Here is a 19,438-nt window from a genome sequence, read left to right as displayed (position 1 = left end):
TGCAATGTACTGATACATCCACCATGCGTCTGAAAGTCCAAACAAGTTTCACAGTAGTGTTCTTGGGATGAGTTTCAAAATGTAAAAGACTATTTAACTACAATGTCAGGGGTAACGTCTCTATATTTAATAAGGTGGTGGTGCAACAAATTACAGCCCATGGATATGTGGGAAGTGCGTGGGTTGCTGTAAAGATTTACATTACAAAGCTGTCAGTAGGTTAACTATCAGTTGCCAAGTTTCACTTTGGAATCGCCTGTTCCTTCAGACAATTTAGAAAGATTTAAGGGTATTATTTGCTTTAATTATAGAACCCCCAGCAACAAGATTACACAAAATTCTGCCAGGAAAGAGTGTAACTTTCAATGGAAAGGAAAACTTTCTGGGACTTTATGCTGACAGTATTGTTTTATATACATCAGACCCAGTTAATGCTAGAAGGTATAGAATGGAATATGTTTTTCAAATGTCTCTCAAATTAACGTAAATTTTCAAAAATTGGAAGTAATGTTCTTTCATATTCCCCTGCAACTTTAGGAAATCTCCTAACATTTTACCAATAGCTAGAAAAAGTTTCAGGTATTCAGATTACTTATAATTTAAACAAATCATATCAGACAAATTATAGTAAAGTATGGAAAACCATAAATATGGGCATACAACGCTGGAGCAAAATGAAACTTTCTGTTATGGAACTAAACTAAAATGACACTTGTTCCAAAAGTATTAATTTCAAACATTACCAGTTTGGCTCCCACCAGACCATATGTCCAAATGGCAAACAAAACTTAACAAATTCATGTTTAATCAGACATCTGGGATCAGACACCCTTTCTCCTGGGCCCCGTTCAGAAAGTGGTGGAGGGGGATGAGTGTTCAGACCCCTGGGCTCTCACTTGTGGGGTGCCTCAGGGTTCTGTCCTCTCCCCCATGCTTTTTAATATCTATATGCAGCCGCTGGAAGAGATCATCAGGGGGTTTGGGCTGGGTGTTCATCAGTATGCGGATGATACCCAGCTCTACCTCTCTTTCAAATCAGAACCAGTGAAGGCGGTGAAGGTCCTGTGTGAGTGCCTGGAGGCGGTTGGAGGTTGGATGGCTGCTAACAGATTGAGGATGAATCCTGACAAGACAGAAGTACCGTATTTTTCGCCCTATAGGACGCACCTAGTTTTTTTGGGGGGAAATCAAGGGGAAAAAATTTATTTCCCCCCCAGGTTTGCGCAGCCATCCCCAAGCTAGAAGAGGGAGACGGAGCGCTCCGTCTCCCTCTTCTGCCTTCAGGGACAGCCTCTCTAGCCTCCGTGGGGCAGCGGCTTGCCCCGCTATCCCACGAGCTTGTGGGGCTGGCGGGGAGGAGAAGCAAGCTTGCTTCTCCCCCCCCCGCCAGCCTCCAGATCAGGTCAGGGAATAACGGGGTGGCGGCGCTCTGCCTCCCCGCTATCCCCCGAGCTTGTGGGGCTGGCGGGGGGGAGAAGAAAGCTTGCTTCTCCCCACCCCCGCCAGCCTCCAGACCAGGTCAAGGAATAGCGGGGTGGCGGTGCTGCGCCCCCCCGCTGTCCCCCGAGCTTTTGGGCTGCAGGCTGCTGCCCGCAAGCCTTGCAAGCCCGCGGGACCTCCCGCCGGGCTTGCAAGACTTGCGGATAGCTTCCTGCATTCGCCCCATAGGACGCACACACATTTCCCCTTCATTTTTGGAGGGGAAAAAGTGCGTCCTATAGGGCGAAAAATACGGTACTGTTCTTGGGGGACAGGAGGCGGGCAGGTGTGGAGGATTCCCTGGTCCTGAATGGGGTAACTGTGCCCCTGAAGGACCAGGTGCGCAGCCTGGGAGTCATTCTGGACTCACAGCTGTCCATGGAGGCACAGGTCAATTCTGTGTCCAGGGCAGCTGTTTACCAGCTCCATCTGGTACGTAGGCTGAGACCCTATCTGCCTGCGGACTGCCTCGCCAGAGTGGTGCATTCTCTGGTTATCTCCCGCTTGGACTACTGCAATGCGCTGTACGTGGGGCTACCTTTGAAGGTGACCCGGAAACTACAACTAATCCAGAACGCAGCAGCTAGACTGGTGTCTGGGAGCAGCCGCCGAGACCACATAACACTGGTCTTAAAAGACCTACATTGGCTCCCAGTACGTTTCCGAGCACAGTTCAAAGTATTGGTGCTGACCTTTAAAGCCCTAAACGGCCTCGGTCCTGTATACCTGAAGGAGCGTCTCCACCCCCATCGTTCTACCCGGACACTGAGATCCAGCACCAAGGGCCTTCTGGCGGTTCCCTCACTGCAAGAAGCCAAGTTACAGGGAACTTAGAGGGCCTTCTTGGTAGTGGCGCCCTCCCTGTGGAACGCCCTCCCACCAGATGTCAAAGAGAACAACAATTACAAGACTTTTAGAAGACATCTAAAGGCAGCCCTGTTTAGGGAAGCTTTTAATGTTTGATGTATTAGAGTATTTTAATATTTTTTTTGGAAGCCGCCCAGAGTGGCTGGGGAAGCCCAGCCAGATGGGCGGGGTACAAATAATAAATTATTATTATTATCTCACACATTAAAATAACTTTTGCTGTATCTTCACCCAACCATTGATTACAATGCATCTCAACTCAACAACATGACAGACCTAATGTCTGGCAATAAGGGAACTCAATGGAGCACATCAGAGAACTTGAAAATAGATGGTGCCCGTATAAAAGTAATAACTTTAAAAAAAAAAAAATAAATTCTGCTCTTTACACTGGCTTACAAATCCATTTACACCCAACTTTCAAGATTTGGACAAAATGAGAATAGGTTATGGTCCAAGGCCTCCCACCCCATGTAATGTGTATGTAATGGAAAACACTGCTACCCAGTTTTCAAAAATAAATATAGAGCCTATAATTATAGATATGTGGAAATAAAATAGTTGTATTATTTGAAATATTTTTACAAAGATGGACAACCGCTTACCACTAATGAGATGCAAATTCAATTGGGAAATATTCAGATACCATGGTTATTAGGCTACCAGTTAAGGTCCTTTAAAACAAATTCCCAGGTTAAAAACAAAGCCACAAGACAATTGTCAACATATTAAAAAAATAATAGTGGAAGAAAATATAACAAAAGGACTAATATCATCTTTGTATAAATCTGTTAGAGAGGTTCGATGTTGTCTTCAGCAAAATTTGAGAAGGTGGTAGGAGCTGAATTGAGATTTAGAAATTAAGGAGGCGGAATGGGATAGACTGTGAACAAAAGTGCCATGCAAATCCATATCAGCAGCAACCACAGAAAAAGTTCTTAAAATTTTGCACAGCTGGTACTTAACACCTAATGTTCAGAGTTATTATTTAAAACATCAGTACAATACCGTTTGCGAACTGACTAAGTATCAAATTTGTTTAGGCTTACAGAGCAATCCTTACAGAGCAATCCTAAAATTCTGAGCAAGGAACAGAAAAAGGACTCCATCACTGCTATTGCTCTGCCACCAGCTGCCCTGATTGCATTCGGGATTGAATGGAGGAAGTATTGGATTGGTAGAATCCAAAGCCCTCCCATTCCTCCAACACACCCTCTTTTACACCTCTTTTACACTTCAGTTGAACTTACACTGTTCAACTGAAGGAAAGAAGAGAAAAATTGACTGTGATGGGTGGGAAAAAAGAAAAAGGCAACCTTCCCCATTCCACCTTGTTTGGTGTGATTGTAGCAGAACTTAGGAAGTGGAAATTTATCCACTACAGACTCTTCCTCCTCCCTAGCAGCCTCTCTTTCCACCCCAGCTGCCTAGTAGTTAATATTATTATAAGTTGAGGGTGCCAAATGCCTGACTTCAGTAAATGGGGATGCCAAACCTGTTTGGCTTAAGATGTGTGTTAGACTCGTGTATTAGCCAATCCCAGTGAGTATTTAAGCTTTAGATAAGCTTTAGATTCAGCAGGAGGCCCCATTAGCTAAAGTGGTGCTTCAGGTTAAGAACAGTTTCAGGTTAAGAACGGACCTTCGGAATGAATTAAGTACTTAACCCAAGGTACCACTGTATTTAGGGAAGTTAGAGTTCAGAATGACAGTTAGGAGTTAAGAAACGGAGTTACTAAGCAGTGGCTGGAGAGAGAGAGTCAGAAAGCAAGATGCTGATGTCTGTTTTGAATCCAGTGCTGTGGCTTTGGGAGAAGCCAGAACCCCTTGGAATGTAATGCTGGAGACCCCTTCATTGAATTTAGGTTGTATATATGTGTAAATAAACCATATATCATAAAGACGTCACAATCTCTGTTGTGCCTCATTGCCCCAAAGGGAAAACAGATCCTGGGTTAAATGCCTGCAATCCTTGGAATCTCACACCACTTGGATATTGGGGTAGTGTGTAACAATACTTTAAAAATACTTCACCTTTAATTCACCATATCTTCTTTGACTTTGCTCACTCCTACATATCAAAGTGTGAGAAAAAGATACACCTGAAGCCAGAGGCATTTAACATATCTTTAGTATTTCGACAGTAATACAGCATTTTGCGCGTTTGGCAATATTACTATTACTAAATGTTTATCACCAACAGGGATAAATCAACACAGCTCATTAATGCATACTGTTCTGGTCCAGAGGGCTGACTGAAAAGACTGGCATGGGAAGGGCAGAGATTTCATGGATTAGTGAAGAGGAACAGTGGAATATGAAGAATTAATTTAGGAGAGATCAGAGAGGTGAGGTTAGAGTTGTTCAGGGAAGACTTTGATAAAGAACAGAAATGTGTGGAAGAGGTTGAAAGAAGAGATTAAGGTTAAAAAAAAAAAGCAGTTAATCCTGAAAATTGAAGCAGCGTAAATCCTGAATGCATAGTCAAAGCTGGTATATAAGCAATGAAATCTATGGAGGCCTAACCACACCCTCTGCTGGTTATTGCAGGTATTCCTGTATTTTATTTTTTTTTTAATTATTGAATGATTTTATGTTACAAAAAACAATACAGCCATACTACCACTAAATATAATTAAGAAATAAAAATTACATACATCAATATTTAGTTTGTTGTTTGTTATTTGCCATCTTACTTCCTCCCAAACATTGCATACAAAAACACTCATACAGGTATTCCTGTATTCTTAGAGACCGATTTACTACTGTTATTTCTATAGGGCTGGGTTCAGAATTCCTGTGAACAAAACTCATAGGATGCTTTTGTCAGAGGAAGGGTGCTCTGGAATGTTGGCCCCCCTCTCCCAAACATTGTGGGATGGGGGTTGCAGGCAGTGGCAGCTGCTAACATTTTGACTTGGTAGGGTTACAGTGTTTAACCTTGCTGTCTTCATCACAATAGGGCTTGTGAAGCACTTACTTAGGAAAGTATGCCTTTACACATGTGCAGAATCACTGGCGGAGGAGCGTACCGCCGCTGGCAGTGCGATTCCGGTGGGGTGCCATTGTGGCTGCCTCCCTGCCTGCGCTGGGCACCACGCCCCCAAGACGTGCGCCAGCCATGCCCCCGCTTGCTCTCCGGCCCCCGGTGCCGGAGCATGAAGCTCTGCCACTGTGTAGAATGCTATTGTCTCTCCCTTTCTTGAAAAGGTTATTCTTTGTACAGCTATGGACAGAGAAAGAGCTTCCAAGTAAGAGAGCCCAGGTTTGATTTTCAGACAAGAATGACTCACATTGCACCCTTCCTTCTACACACCTGTAAGAAATCTAAATGATTTTTTTACTGAAAATAACTTCACAGCAAAACCAAATTATGGAAATGATCGGAGGATGAAATGTGATATAGCTACTTGTCTTTCTAGTTGCTCATCTTATTTCAAGCTCAGCAGTTAAGTTCCATGGCCTTTGTGCATTGACACCCTTTGAAAATTTTATTTTGAATATGACTGAGCATTCTTAAAAAAAAAAGGATGATGCTCAGCAACCAAACAATTATGAGAAACAGTCCTAGGTGCCAGCACCAAAGAGGCGGACTGGAACAATTTATGGGCCAAAAACCCTTTAAGATCAGTGTTAATTCGCAAAAGGGAGAATTATTTTAAGTTAATTTATACATGACATTTACACCTTTAAGATACAGTTACATAGATGAAACACCTACCAATGTGCTGAAGAGAAAGTAAGCCCTTTCCATAGGTGGCAGTCATGTGAACTTGTGCAGACATTACGGGAAAGACTATTTGTGGAAATAAGTGATTACAAATCAGCATGTACAATGCAATCCAAGCATGGATTTATTAAATATATTTAAAGAAGATCAGTTCAATTTACTTCATAAGCAACTCATCATTTTTCTCCTGGTGGCAGCACAGTTACTCATAGCACGAAACTGGAAAGGACTTGAACACCTACATATCACATGATGGTGACAGAATGTATAGATTATTGCCGTACATGAAAAATTGACAAAAAGGGTGCATGCCTTGAACAACACACCCGATGCAGATGCTTTTATTGAAATACGGTGCCCCTTTATAAATATTTGAATGAACACTTGGAAGACGGGCACCCACCAGGCTTATGGTAAAATCTGATATATTACTGCTCTTCTGTTCCGGGGGGTGGAACTGGAGAAAACTTAATATTTGGTTCATATTTTGTTGCAAATCAATAAAAATATTTTATATATGTAAAGAATGACATCATACCTCTTATTTAGAAATTAAGCCACAACAAATGTTTGAATTCATGTCTTGTTTACACTTACACATCCGTTGCCAAAAAGCTAAATACACAAAACTTAAAAATGTGAGGAACAGTTGCATGCAGTTTTGCTCCCCTGCAATCAGCTGAACTATTTATTATACAAACTACTTTCCCCCTCTAAATTAAATTAACAGCCAATAGACAAACAAATGATTGTTGTGGGCTTCCTATAGGCATCTGGTTGGCCCCTATAAGAACAGAATGCTGAGCTAGATGGGCCTTCAGTCTGATCCAGCAGGGTTCTTAGACAGTTCTGAACAGGACAGGCAATGAGATATGGAAAACACAAACAGCATTCTTCTTTTTTCTGGGACATTGTGGCAAATGAATTCGGACATATCCATCTTTGAAATTCTATACTGCAAGAATACTGACCATAGATTGGACTGGAGATGGGACAGTGACTTTGTAAATTAAAGTCACTAGGTGGCACTATGGCATTGTTTTCACTTATTGTGCAGAGAATGTGTGTCTAAGGCTGATAGTACCATGTGACTGTACGTATTCCTCTGACCCTCTCAGGAGTTCTGCTTTTTAAAATACAAAGAGGTATGTCCTCTTATGCAACTAGGAAAAGGTTGTACAAAGGTTCCCATCGTATGGGGAAAATTTGGTAAGGCAAAATTCTGTTGGGGAAAAAATAGATATGCTGATACCGGCAGTGAGAACATGAGGGAATAAAGCACCCTGCTATTTTGCAATTACATTAATAAATTAAATAGTTTGAGAACAAATGTTATGCATTCATTTTTCACTTAAGATACTTGCATGCTGCTTTCAAAGCAAACCTCACATTGTTACTTAACATTGTTTAAAAAAGCCACTACATTTGAGGTGGTTGGAGAAGAGGAAGTCCACCACTCAGAGGCAATGACTCCTCCAAAGTTTTGGGTAGTGGTTGTTTTTCTTTTACACAAGGTACTCCAGTTCCTCCATCTTGGATTGAAGACATTGATGTTATTTTTAAGCAGTTTCTCCTAATATCTTTTGTTCGCTTTTAAATAGATGTAAGTTGTTTGCCAAAGCGAACCTTCTCGATAATAATAGATAATAATAATGGTATCTGGGGTTAATTTATAGATTAGCCAAAAATAATCTGGTCTGAAAACTGACAGAATGAAATACAGTGTAGAAGTTTTGCTTTTAGGCAAAATATAATTATGAAAACTTGAATGTAGACTTCTAGAATGGAGTGCATGTGAAAAGGATCTTGGAATGGTAATCAATCACAAGCTGAACATAATAGCAATGTGATGTTGGCTGAAAAAAGGGATAATGGGATCTTAGACTGTATTAATAGAAACATTGTTTCCAAGTAAATGAGAGGTAATAATTATACTTTGTTCTGCATGAGTCAGAATACATCTATGTCCAGTACTGGGCATCATAGTTAAGAGGGATATATTTTATTTTATTATTTATTTTATTTATTAAATGTATGTATCACCCTTCACCCAAAGATCACAAGATAAAAATACAGGATAAAAGCACAAATAATAGAACAAGAGCAAAACAAAAACACACACACACCAAACACATTTAGAAGGCTGCAGAATATTAAACAGCCAAGGGCCTGCTTGATGAGGAATGGTTTTACCTGGCGCCTAAAGATATATAGTGAAGGCACCAGACAATTTTTCCTGGGGAGAGCATTCCACAAACAGAGAGTCACTGCAGAAAAAGCCCGTTTTCATGTTGCCACCCTCTGGACCTCTCATGGAGGAGGCACACAAAGGGCCTCAGATGATCATTGCAGAGCCCGGGTTGGTTTATATGAAAGGTGGTCCCTGAGGTACTGTGGTCCTGAGATGTTTAAGACCATGGATGGGGAACCTGCGACCCTCCAGATCTTGCTGGACTTACAACTCCCATCATCCCTGACCATTGGGCCATGGTGGCTGGCCTTATGGGAGTTTGAGTAAAACAACATTTGGAGGGCCATAGGTTCTCCATTCCTGACAGAGACAAATCTGAACAGACTCAGATGAGGGCAACACAGTTTGCCAGTGATGTGGGGGGGAAAGGCCTATGAGGAAAGGTTGAAAGGAGCTGATACATTTAACCTGAAGAAGAGGAGGGAAAACATGGGAGTACTCCTTAGATACAGGAAGGATTGTCAGATAGAAGAAAACAATCTAGTACTGGACTAGATTAACCAGGGCTAGTTTAGATCTTAAATTTCCAGGTGGGCTTAATTTATAGGAAGGTGCATTTCCAAATGTAACCCTATGCACATTTACTTGGTTTTAAAACATCTAGTTGAAATCAGTGGTTCTTAGTTCCAAGAAGGTATTCATAGGGTTGGCTATATGTTGGCCTTACACAAGGATGATATTACACTAAATTACACTAAGACAATTCCCTAAGTAGACTGCTGATGACGAAGTGTTTAATTTATAGGTGCCTGCACAACATACCCCATGTTACTGTTTTCAGATGCAGTAGACATACCGTATTTTTCACACCATAGGACGCACCGGACAATAGGACGCGCCTTGTTTTAGAGGGGGGAGAACAAGAAAAAAAAATTCTCCCCCTCTCTGCCCAGCGCCTCTTCAGCGAAGCGGCAGGAGGCGCTGCGCAGAGAGAGGGAGAATTTTCCCCCTCTTGTTTTCCCGCTCTAAAACAAGGTGCCGTTTAAGGTGCGTTCAGGCGGCTACCTTGGAAGCCTGGAGAGCGAGAGGGGTCAGTGCACACCGACCCCTCTTGCTCTCTAGGCTTCAGGTTCCTTTCGACCTGCTCTTTGGGGCTGGCGGGGGGAAGCCCACCACCAGTCCCAAAGAGCAGGTCAGGGAGCAGCGGAAAGGCGCAGCGGAGAGGCTGCTGCCATAGTCGCACGTCACTTCTCCAGCTGGGAGAGGGTCGCGGGGCTATGGCTTCTTTAGCCCCGCACACGCTCTCCCAGCTGAAGAGGTGGTGCGCGGCTATAGAGGCTCCTGCCATAGCCGCGTGTCACCTCTCCACCCGGGAGAGGGTCGCGGGGCTATGGCGTCTTCGCTCCATAGGACACACACACATTTCCCCTTCATTTTTGAAGGGGAAAAAGTGCGTCCTATAGAGCGAAAAATACGGTACATCTATCTTATTGTACATAGAATGTGGTTTACATTGCAAATCACATGTCTGTAATTATGCATTATAATCCAGGTCTCGTAAATGGTAAGGTTTGTTCTTGGCTACTGCTCGTTTTTCATTTGGAGAGAAACAAACCTTGAGCCTGAGTTTAAACATAATGACAAGCCAGACTATAGCCGATTTCCTTGCTGGTGTGGCCCCTGCAAGAATAGGAGAGGCGGGGAGTGCCTGCTATTGAGGAGTGGGCACTGGCACAATAAACTATAGTTTATTGTCACAATGATTTAATGAGACATGCAAACCAGGCCAATCAGTAAAGGCTTCAGTCAAAACACTGGGCAGACCGAGAAAACATTTGTGTGGTTTTGTATTTCCCATTTCCAGGCAGTAAGGCTCCTTATTTTTTTAGCTTATCGATTGTAAGCTTTGCAAAGTGCATGCCTAGGGGGGGAAATACTGGAACAGAAAATTTAAAGCATATGGTGGAACAATTATTATTATTTCCATAGCACTAGTTTCCTCTTGTAACACTCCCTTTGCAATTTCAGCTGAACTCCACCCACATTGTCAGAGTTGCATCTTAAACAAAAGTTGAAGTAGTACTATCTGCTGCAGTTCAACTTTTGTATTTACATGTTTTCATAAAATAAATAATAATAATTCTCAGAAACTGCAGCATATTGGAAAACATGACAAAATATGATCTTCCAGATTAGATAAGTAGTTTAATTAGAACAAAATCACAACTTTGTTCTTAAGTGATTGTATGGAAAATCTTTGTCGCACTCCATTAGGAGCAGGGAATGGGGCCACCATTTCTTGGCTGAAGCAGATGCAGCACTGGGCTAGGAATGGCAGAGAAATCACACAATTCCATAGAATTAAGTAGTTAAAAACAACTTAACTTTCATTTTTAAAGAGTAGGTGCTTGGGTCTGAGAGTTCCCAACTGCAGAGTGCTAGGGGGTGGGGGAAGGGAAGGAACATGAAGATGAACAAGAAATCATTCACAGAGTTATCCCAAAATAAATTTAATTCACCTTTAATTCACCTAGCAATTATGGTAACAAATCTCATGAGTAGTTCAGTGAACCTTGTTCAAATGAACAAGTTCATTCCAAGGCCTGGTTGTAGGTCTGCTTGTAATTCCTTATAAGTCACTGTAAAATAACAGAGTTACTAAAATGCTTTTTGAGAACAACGGCAAGTAGTTATCCAGAACACATTATTAAGGTCTACATCCTTTATTAATAACAGCACTCAAAAGACTCAATGCATTTTCTCAGGGACACTTTATTTTTGTTCGTTATATTTAGAAGTCACAAGCTTGGTTGATGCTTTCAAATAGTAATTTCCTCCCATGTTATTAGTAGCCAAGGTTTGATTTATCACATCTATTATTGACTTTGATTTGCCTTGACTTTACACAGTAGCAGAAGTTAAATTGCTATGTTTTCTTATTCTTACGAGTGTAACAGCCCTTTTATTGGAAGTTCAATAGTATGTGAGCTAGCTAGACTAACAAAATTCAACTTGATACCCAATTTGGCTTTAGGATTTTCACTTGCATTTTACTGAAAAAAGCTTAAGGCATTCCCATTGTTGGCAGTAACTGATTGCACATCCACTGAGGCACAATCACACACATGTACAATATACTGTATAAAGATTAGCAAGCTGGGAGGCAGTGATTGGACGAAATGTGCCTTATTAAAGTAGAAGCAACTAGAATTTTCTTTTAAACAAATGTAGCTTAATATTCAGCCAATTGTTTTTATATATAAATTTATAAACGTTCCACATCCCATGTATTATAGTATAATTTGGAACAATCTAATTGTATTGTCCTAGCTTTCTGCTCTCTCTCACTTAGCTTTATTTACAAGACCCAGCCATTGACAACTAGGAGGAAACAACCATGAGAAATGGGTTATAGCTCAAGGCCTTTTGCATACATGAATTACAATGAAAGAGAAAAACTGTTTCCTACCTTCTAGTTCCTCTCAATTCCACAGCAATTTGGAGATGCGCTTTTCATTTAGAGCGGTTTCAACATGGAGGTTGAGACCCAACATAGCTTTATACAAGAGCCTTCTCTTTCAAATTGGTCACATTTGCATAAAATGTTGGCGGAATCAGAGCCTGAGATACTATGGAGAGCAACTTCAGCATATTTTAAAGGCCAGGTAGAGCAAATTTTGTTACGTAGCCAACCATCTGAAAGGTCACCACACAGCATGTGAACTATCATACCAAACAAGAATTAGTACCAACGTTTTACTGATGTTTTAATTTCTTATATGAACCAACTGGAATATCTAGCTACAGGTCAGGATCACATGATCAGCAGAGAGATGAAGCAGCACATGCAACATGGTCAAAAATTTGAGACTGCTTCCGTATATAGTGCTAATAAATGAGATCAACCATAAGACTGCTCTAAACCCAGCTCAGGACACCAGCCTATTCTGTTGCCCTCCACCTCAACAAGGGCAGTATAGGTGCTGTGGCCTGGGCTCTGTGGCTGCAGAGTATGTCAGTTTAAGGTGGTATAATGATAGGATTGCCATAGTAAAAATTCAAAAATATACAGAGTCTGGTGGAGCAGGGTGTTACAAAATAAAGGAGATCAGTTCTGTTCTATGGTACTGCTGTGATCTAAAATCAAACAATTATATATTTTTTTAAAGGGGCATCTGGCAACCCTAGTGCAAAGTGAGATATTTTAAAATCTGCGTTGTATTTCTCTTTTAAATGTGCAATAAAAATAATTTTAACATTACTTCTGCCAAAATGAACCTAAGTACAAGGCTTCTTGATGGCATACTTAAAAAAAAAATTTCAAGTTATCATTCTCAATGTTTTTGGTGATCAGGAGCACAAACATTTAAAACAGAGGTGAAACTCGTGGTTGCTTTAAACATTAATATTCAACAGAACATCAAACTGAAAATTACAAAACCCCAAAATATATAGTAACTACATAATTATAGATACAACATTATAGCTACAGAAGGCATGCTCATCAACAATCCATCAGAAAATTACAAAATAAAATAATAAGAAAATTCCTTTACAGATCAAGCTAACTTAATAAGAGCAGACAAAAGTGATGTACTGAACCAGCCAGTAATCAGGTTTAAAACTCATGCCTCCCTTTTAGAAGGTTCAAGCACTGCTAGAGTGGAACACAAAAGGCCTTTGGAGTGCACATGGAAAACTGTGTTTAGACATAACGAAGGCCCCCCCCCATTAGACACAAAACACATAAAATTGCTAACTACCCCATTGTAAGACTTGCTCTGTCAGCACATAAATCTTCAGGCCAAGAAATCCAAGTACAGTATAGTTGGGAGGGGGAACAAGTGTGCTTCTGAATCCTTAGTTTCAAAAGCTGTTTCCTCTCCACCAAAAAGACTTCCTATACCCTGGAGAACTGCAAGAGCAATCTCTGGTGGTGCGGTGTGAGAAACTGTAGCCGGGGTGGGGGTGAGGGGTAGAGAGGACAATACTAATGTGGAAAGATCTGTGCACAGGCAGCTAAGGAGCTCTTTGGATCCTAACCATGGGCTGGAGTATACCTACAGCTATGCCAGCATAACTCTACAACTAACTGCTTTGCCAACATTGCAGGCTGGCCAGCCAATGGAACTAAATGGAATTGGTGCACCAGAGGTCAAAATGCAAAAGAGTCTTCTCCAAGAAGGGCTTGGAAGAAAGAAGAGATCCAATCCAAAAGACATACCCAGACTGCTAATTAAACAGGTGTGCCAGGTGTGCACTCTCTCTCTTTCTCATCACATAGATAGAGACGGGGGGGGGGGGGAATCTAGTTGCATAACACCGGCCACTTAGCAGAGAGGGGACATACCTAGAAGAAGCACTACCAGTGTAGTTAACGTCATTCTTCTGAAGAAAAAGCGTGATATAAAAACCAATCTTTTTCTTACCAATTCACATTAAGATGGATATCCTTTCAAATGCCCCAAAGCCTTCCCTTGTGAGGTTTAACATTCAGAACACCGTTTTCACGATTTAACTTTCACTGCCATTGTACTTTTGTTTTCTGCACAGCCAAGGCCTTAATATTGGTACACTCTGCATCATACACCACTAGCATATTCTGCACACACCTTTAGTGGAATGCACTAGAGTCCTGGAGACTGGTTTCTAAAAATATAAGGTTGGATCCATACTTGCCCCTCTGTGAACAGAAAGGCTCCTTCCTTTTAGAGAGGGAACTGGGATCCAGCAGAGGCTGCCCATGAAGGAAGGGGTGGTGGTGATTTTCGCCAATTCCCTCTTTTGTCTTCTGCCCCCACCCTGTTTCAGAGGATTCCACAACACTTTGGACAGGTTTTCAGGGGACAAAGAAGACTGCAGGGGGGAGAGAGATTAGCAAAAACTGCCTTCCCACCTGCTTCCTCCAATACGAGCATAACTGTTGACTGAGAGCTTCAATCAAGCCCTTAATTTCATTATCAACTAACAGATTATACCATTAATTTAAAAAATAGACATTATATTCCAGTTTTACAGTACAAATGTATATTTATACCAGTTGCTAGAAATGGCAGGGGGTTTCCCACGGCCATCTGCTTGGCCACCAGGAGAACAGGATGCTAGACTAGATGGGTCACTGGCCTAATCCAGCAGGCTCTTATGCCTGATTATTATATAAGCAATTTATTCTTGGTAGGGAGAGAATTGGAGATTTTATCCAACTTTTCTCTAGTCTCACATATCATTATCAGAAAGCTTAAGAAATGCAGATTAGAAGGAATCAGCATGCAGTGGATATTTAAAAAGAAAAAATTACTGACACTGAATAAGAATCAAGTTCCAAACAGATTTCGGCAGGTATCAGTCATGAGTCCGGTGTTTGTTGTCGTTTTCAGTTATGGAATTAACAAAATTTTCAGCTAAAAGGAAAACTAAGAATGTACTGTCACCACAAGATAGACTGAAGCTCATCTTTTTCATGGGTGAGAGAATATATATCAGATATTCTTAAGCTGATATGCAAGCTTTTTCAGAGCTTTCTTAATTATTTTTCCCCTTTTCCTTCATAATTTGGTCAAGGAGAAATCAATTGCTTTATTAAAGCTAAGGCAGTTTTGATACTGAGGCTTATTTTGCTCACTACAAAGAAGAAACCATATTTGCCACTGAGCATAGACTCAGTGGGGAAGTGTAGCTGATAATGGCTCCCTGGACATGATAGTGGTGTTTGCAAAAGTGTTGTTTTCATTCTTAGATGTACACTTAAAACATAATAGTTGTATATCTAAAAAAGAAATTTCTGACATAGCCCTTTACAAGGGATGCAGATGGTACCATTTATTGGCCGTAAAAATTATTTAAAATGCCATTTTTTTATTGTTGCGGCAAACGTTTTCTTAAAATCCACTTTTAAGGAATCTACAACTAAAAAGCTGTATATGAAGCAATGGAGGCATCCACTCATTACAGCTGCTACAATCTGAAATGCAAGACAAATTAATTAACAACTAGGCTGAGGGCTCTGATTTCTGCTGCACCACGCCAATAAAATTACAAAACTCACTAGGACAATTAAAAATCAGGACAAACAGTAATTAAACCCAAATAAGGTACGTTTCCATAAAATATGGACTTATTGCATGATAGTTGAAGACAACATCTTTGCATGATCAGCCAGAAAGACAATATAGTCCTGCTCTAAGTTTACACGGATTGCATACAATTATGTGGGGACTGGAAACTGTAGGGTAGGTGATAAAACTTTTTCTCTTCTTTATTTCCTAAGGTTGGTGGATTGCTGTTGAAAGCATCACACAAAGGTAACAGTAGGGCAGTTTATCAGTCCGTCATGCTGCCTCATGATATAGTAGCATGAATTCCACTTATGCACCCCTGATTACAGGAAAGTATCTCCTGAGCAGAGGTACTTCCTATGTCATTCACTGTAACTCTTCTGAAGGTGCCATGGTACAAGCAGCTTGAAATATTTTTCTCTCTTCAACAATTGTCAGTGAGCTGTCAGCAATTTCTTCTATGTGAAGGATAGCCAGTGCTTAAGTTCCTCTACACCCTGCACTATTCGAGTATAATAAAAGTCCATATTGGCGGCAAAGTCAGTACATACAGGAGATTCTGTGTCACCAAGCGTGCAGTACAGCGCAGTTCCCCCAACACTAAGGAATACAGTTGCTACGCACAATAAGATCAGCAGAACACAGGAGCCACCTCCAACTTCCTCTGTAAAGATAAGATACATAACACACAGCTGTTGAAATCGCAGGCAACCGAACTACTTTTGGACTCTTACAAGATAAAGATGCATGGCTTTATCACTTTTTTCTACAAGACCCTCCACCCCCTCCGTTTACCACCCAGCCTGATGATGAGTTCTGGAGGACTCAAAAGCACCTTGCTCACCATTTTATGACACGTGGGTTGGTGTAACAAAGGCATTGCCTTACTATGGGTCAACATGCCTTTGCGTGAAATGGAAACTCTTCGGGAAACTTTGCATGAAATGGAATGAATGTACTGTGTATGTCGCCCCCCCCCCCCCGATAAAAATATAGAAACAAAATTGGAAGAGAACAATTTATAATAATCTATGCCACGAGTAGCTAAAATGTAGGGCAATGCCTAACATCACTGAATACAGTGTAAGTTTTTTAGTTCTACAGAATTGTTCATCAGGCTAGATGGTAAACACAGCAACTATGGAGTGGGGAGAGAAGAGAGGGGCAAAAATATTTTGCCTAAGGCTGAAGCTATGGAATCTGTATCTGGTACCAGTCTTACAATGAAATGTGGAAGGAGGTAGCAGATATTCAAAGGATGCTATATAGGGCTATGTGGGCAGCAGTTTGCACCAGTGCCTGTTGTGAACGAGAAGCATAAAATGGCTAATTTTCCATTTCTGAAAACAAGAACTAGTCTGTGTCCATCCTTAAGCAGGAGACATGACGATCCCTTGTTCAATAGATTTCAAGTATGCCTTAGTTGACTGCAACTCATATTGTGTAATTTGGGGGGCAAGGGCGGGGGGTTGTGATAAACAAATGCAGGGTACCTTGGTCAAATGTGTCTTCCATTTCTAGGAATCTTACTCTTCTTTTAGACTCTCTCCGCTGGATCTGAGCATCACTGTCATCTCTCTTCTTTAATATTGACACAAGCCCCTCTGCAGGAACAGTCTGACAGGAAAGATAAAAGAGGTGCTTTTAATGACAGACTATTAAGTGACTGGACTGCCTTGCACATCACAATATAGTAAACTATGGTTTACTGCTGGCTCCCAGAGAAGAGCTCATACTTATTTGCTCCTCCTTGGTCCTTTTAAGAACAGCATCTTGTCTGGTTAAGGGATCTCCTCCTTACCTATGACCAATAGGCAAGTTTTTGTCCTATGGTTACTAATCATGATTAATAAGGAGACCTCAAACTTGGTTTAGCTCAGGGGCGGAGTTTGGTAATCTTTCATAATATGGTGCCCTGTAAAGTCCCAAATTTGGCGCCCCCAATGGATCTTCTCAATTATTTATCTTTTCAATTTTGCACCCCTTCAGCTCAGTTCCCTATGCAGGAGAACCGCCTGTACCACCCTAAATCTTTTACTGCTTAGCTGTACACTGAGCTGTGCTAAAGGAACTGGGGAGGAGCAAAGCACATGTGAATTTCTCTCTAGGAGTTGGCACGTTTGTGTGGTCCTGGTAAACTGTGGTTTGGCTTTCCCTTGATGTGCAAATTAGGCCACTATGTTTGGCTTTATATACAGTGGTACATCGAGGTACAAACACCTTGGGTTACAAACACTTTGGGTTACAGACTCCACTAACCCAGAAGTAGTACTTCGGGTTATGAACTTTACCTCAGGATGAGAATAGAAATCACGCGGCGGCAGCGGGAGGCCCCATTAGCTAAAGTGGTGCTTCAGGTTAAGAACGGTTTCAGGGTAAGAACGGACCTCCAGAACGAATTAAGTTTGTAACCAGAGGTAACACTGCATTTCATTAGCTACATAATTGCACCAATATATTCCAATAATTACGCAGCATTATATAATTTATATTACTAAACTATGACATTTGCTTCTAAACTTTGCTATTGTTGGAACTTATAATTAACATGGTTATTTTGCAAAGAATTTCCCCCTAAATCACCATAAACTGTAAAGGTAGTGCTATACTGTGATTACAATGTAACATACAGTCTGAATAGTCATATTTTTTCTTTATGTTATTTATTTATGATGAAAAATATTTATGCTTTTTCTTAGCTAAAAAGTTGCCTTTATTCAATTTGATTACAATCTCTTTATATATTTAAAGGGGTTTCCTTCTCTTACACATACAGTTAGACACTCAGCTCAGCGTACATCTCTATGCAATTTTAGCATCAGGAGGGCATAGGTTCCTGATTTAAGGGATCTTGTACTTACTACAACTCTCAAATCACAATGTAACTCTCTGCTGTCTGGAAAATGACCACATGAGTATTACAATTCCTTAATGGATAATGCTAACAACATCACTTCTCATGAATGATACAATCACATCAGCCCCTACCACACTGTGACTAACACCAAAGCTCATTATGCAAAGAAATGGCTGACAGAAGAGTTGAAAGTGACTAGTCTCATGATAAAGTGTGAAGACAACCCTTCTCAGTTTCCACCCACAAAGCAAATCTTCAGATTTTGCAGTGAGACTTGAGATGGACTCACTGCCTTGGGCATGCTCAAAAGCTTCCTGACACTTTATTTTGAGACTACATAGTTGGTGAGAGTCATTCCCTGCTATGATGGTATATAATCCAGCAATAAAAGGAGAATAGTGAGGCAGACTGAGGAAAGCGCGAGACCAGTGAAGGGCCCACTTTCAGCTGCTTGTGTGGATAAATTCAGACACAGTTTGATTCTTCTGTGACGCATACAGGCTACTGCTGCACAGGTTGGAAGCTATTTCGCCACACAAGTGCCCCCTTGCTCAGATGCTGGGAATGTAACAGAGCATTAGAATGGGCGCAATCTTGAAAGCAAAATGCACAATTACAAAGCACATTTTTATAATGTCTCTAATGCATACTTCTGGTATTAATAGTTTTAGTTCTATCTGAAAAGAGAAAATCAATAAGCTGAACTTCTAAAAGCACAAGTACGCAGAGCAGAGATGTTAGTAGCTTGTCTCTGAAGAGGGAGAAGTTATTTGTGCTATTTTGGCAAAACCATTAATAATACTTTATGAATTATTCAACATTCAAGGCCGCTGCTGCGCACATGCTACTGCTATTATAATTTTATGTGGTCAAGCTAGAAACAAAACATTGATCGTTGTTTTTTGATAATAATATACATAATAATATAAACCCTAACAGGAAGATTGCACCCTGGAGTATTAGCTGTTGATATGGAGACAACTGGCAATATTAAAGGCTTCATAATATGTTCCATATTCCAAGCAACTTGGAACATGTATCATTTATCTGAAGATAAACTTTCAGCTCCTAGTAATTTACTATTACCCTGCCTTGACTTTGGAATTGCATTGTGCAATGCATGAGCATGGATACAATAGACAACCATAACTTATATAAATAATGAAGGCTTGCTAACTTGGAGTAAGCCTCCAGGACATCATGGGTCCTACTTTCAAGCAAATAAGGGGTGTGCATATATATCTTGCAGACTGTTTTAAT

The 19,438-nt window shown here is 40.9% G+C and overlaps 1 protein-coding gene across 4 annotated transcripts in view; it reads right to left on the bottom strand.

Annotated features, from left to right (window-relative positions):
- Positions 1–11,018: 11,018 nt before the first annotated feature.
- CNST (consortin, connexin sorting protein) overlaps positions 11,019–19,438 on the bottom strand; it is a 41,553-nt gene continuing 33,133 nt past the window's right edge. For all 4 annotated transcript variants that reach the window (XM_080997709.1, XM_080997712.1, XM_080997710.1 and 1 more), the window contains exons 11-12: positions 16,815–16,938; positions 11,019–15,985 (exon numbers count right to left, since the gene is read on the bottom strand). In XM_080997709.1, the coding sequence (XP_080853835.1) occupies positions 15,780–15,985; positions 16,815–16,938 (330 nt within the window). In that variant the 3' untranslated portion in view covers positions 11,019–15,779. The remainder of the gene's footprint in view (positions 15,986–16,814; positions 16,939–19,438) is intronic.

This window comes from Podarcis pityusensis (genome assembly GCF_964106645.2).
Source record: "Podarcis pityusensis genome assembly, chromosome: 3".
Taxonomy (NCBI): domain Eukaryota; kingdom Metazoa; phylum Chordata; class Lepidosauria; order Squamata; family Lacertidae; genus Podarcis; species Podarcis pityusensis.
The sequence above is the reverse complement of the archived record's forward strand: the minus strand, read 5'-3'. Positions and strand labels throughout refer to the sequence as shown.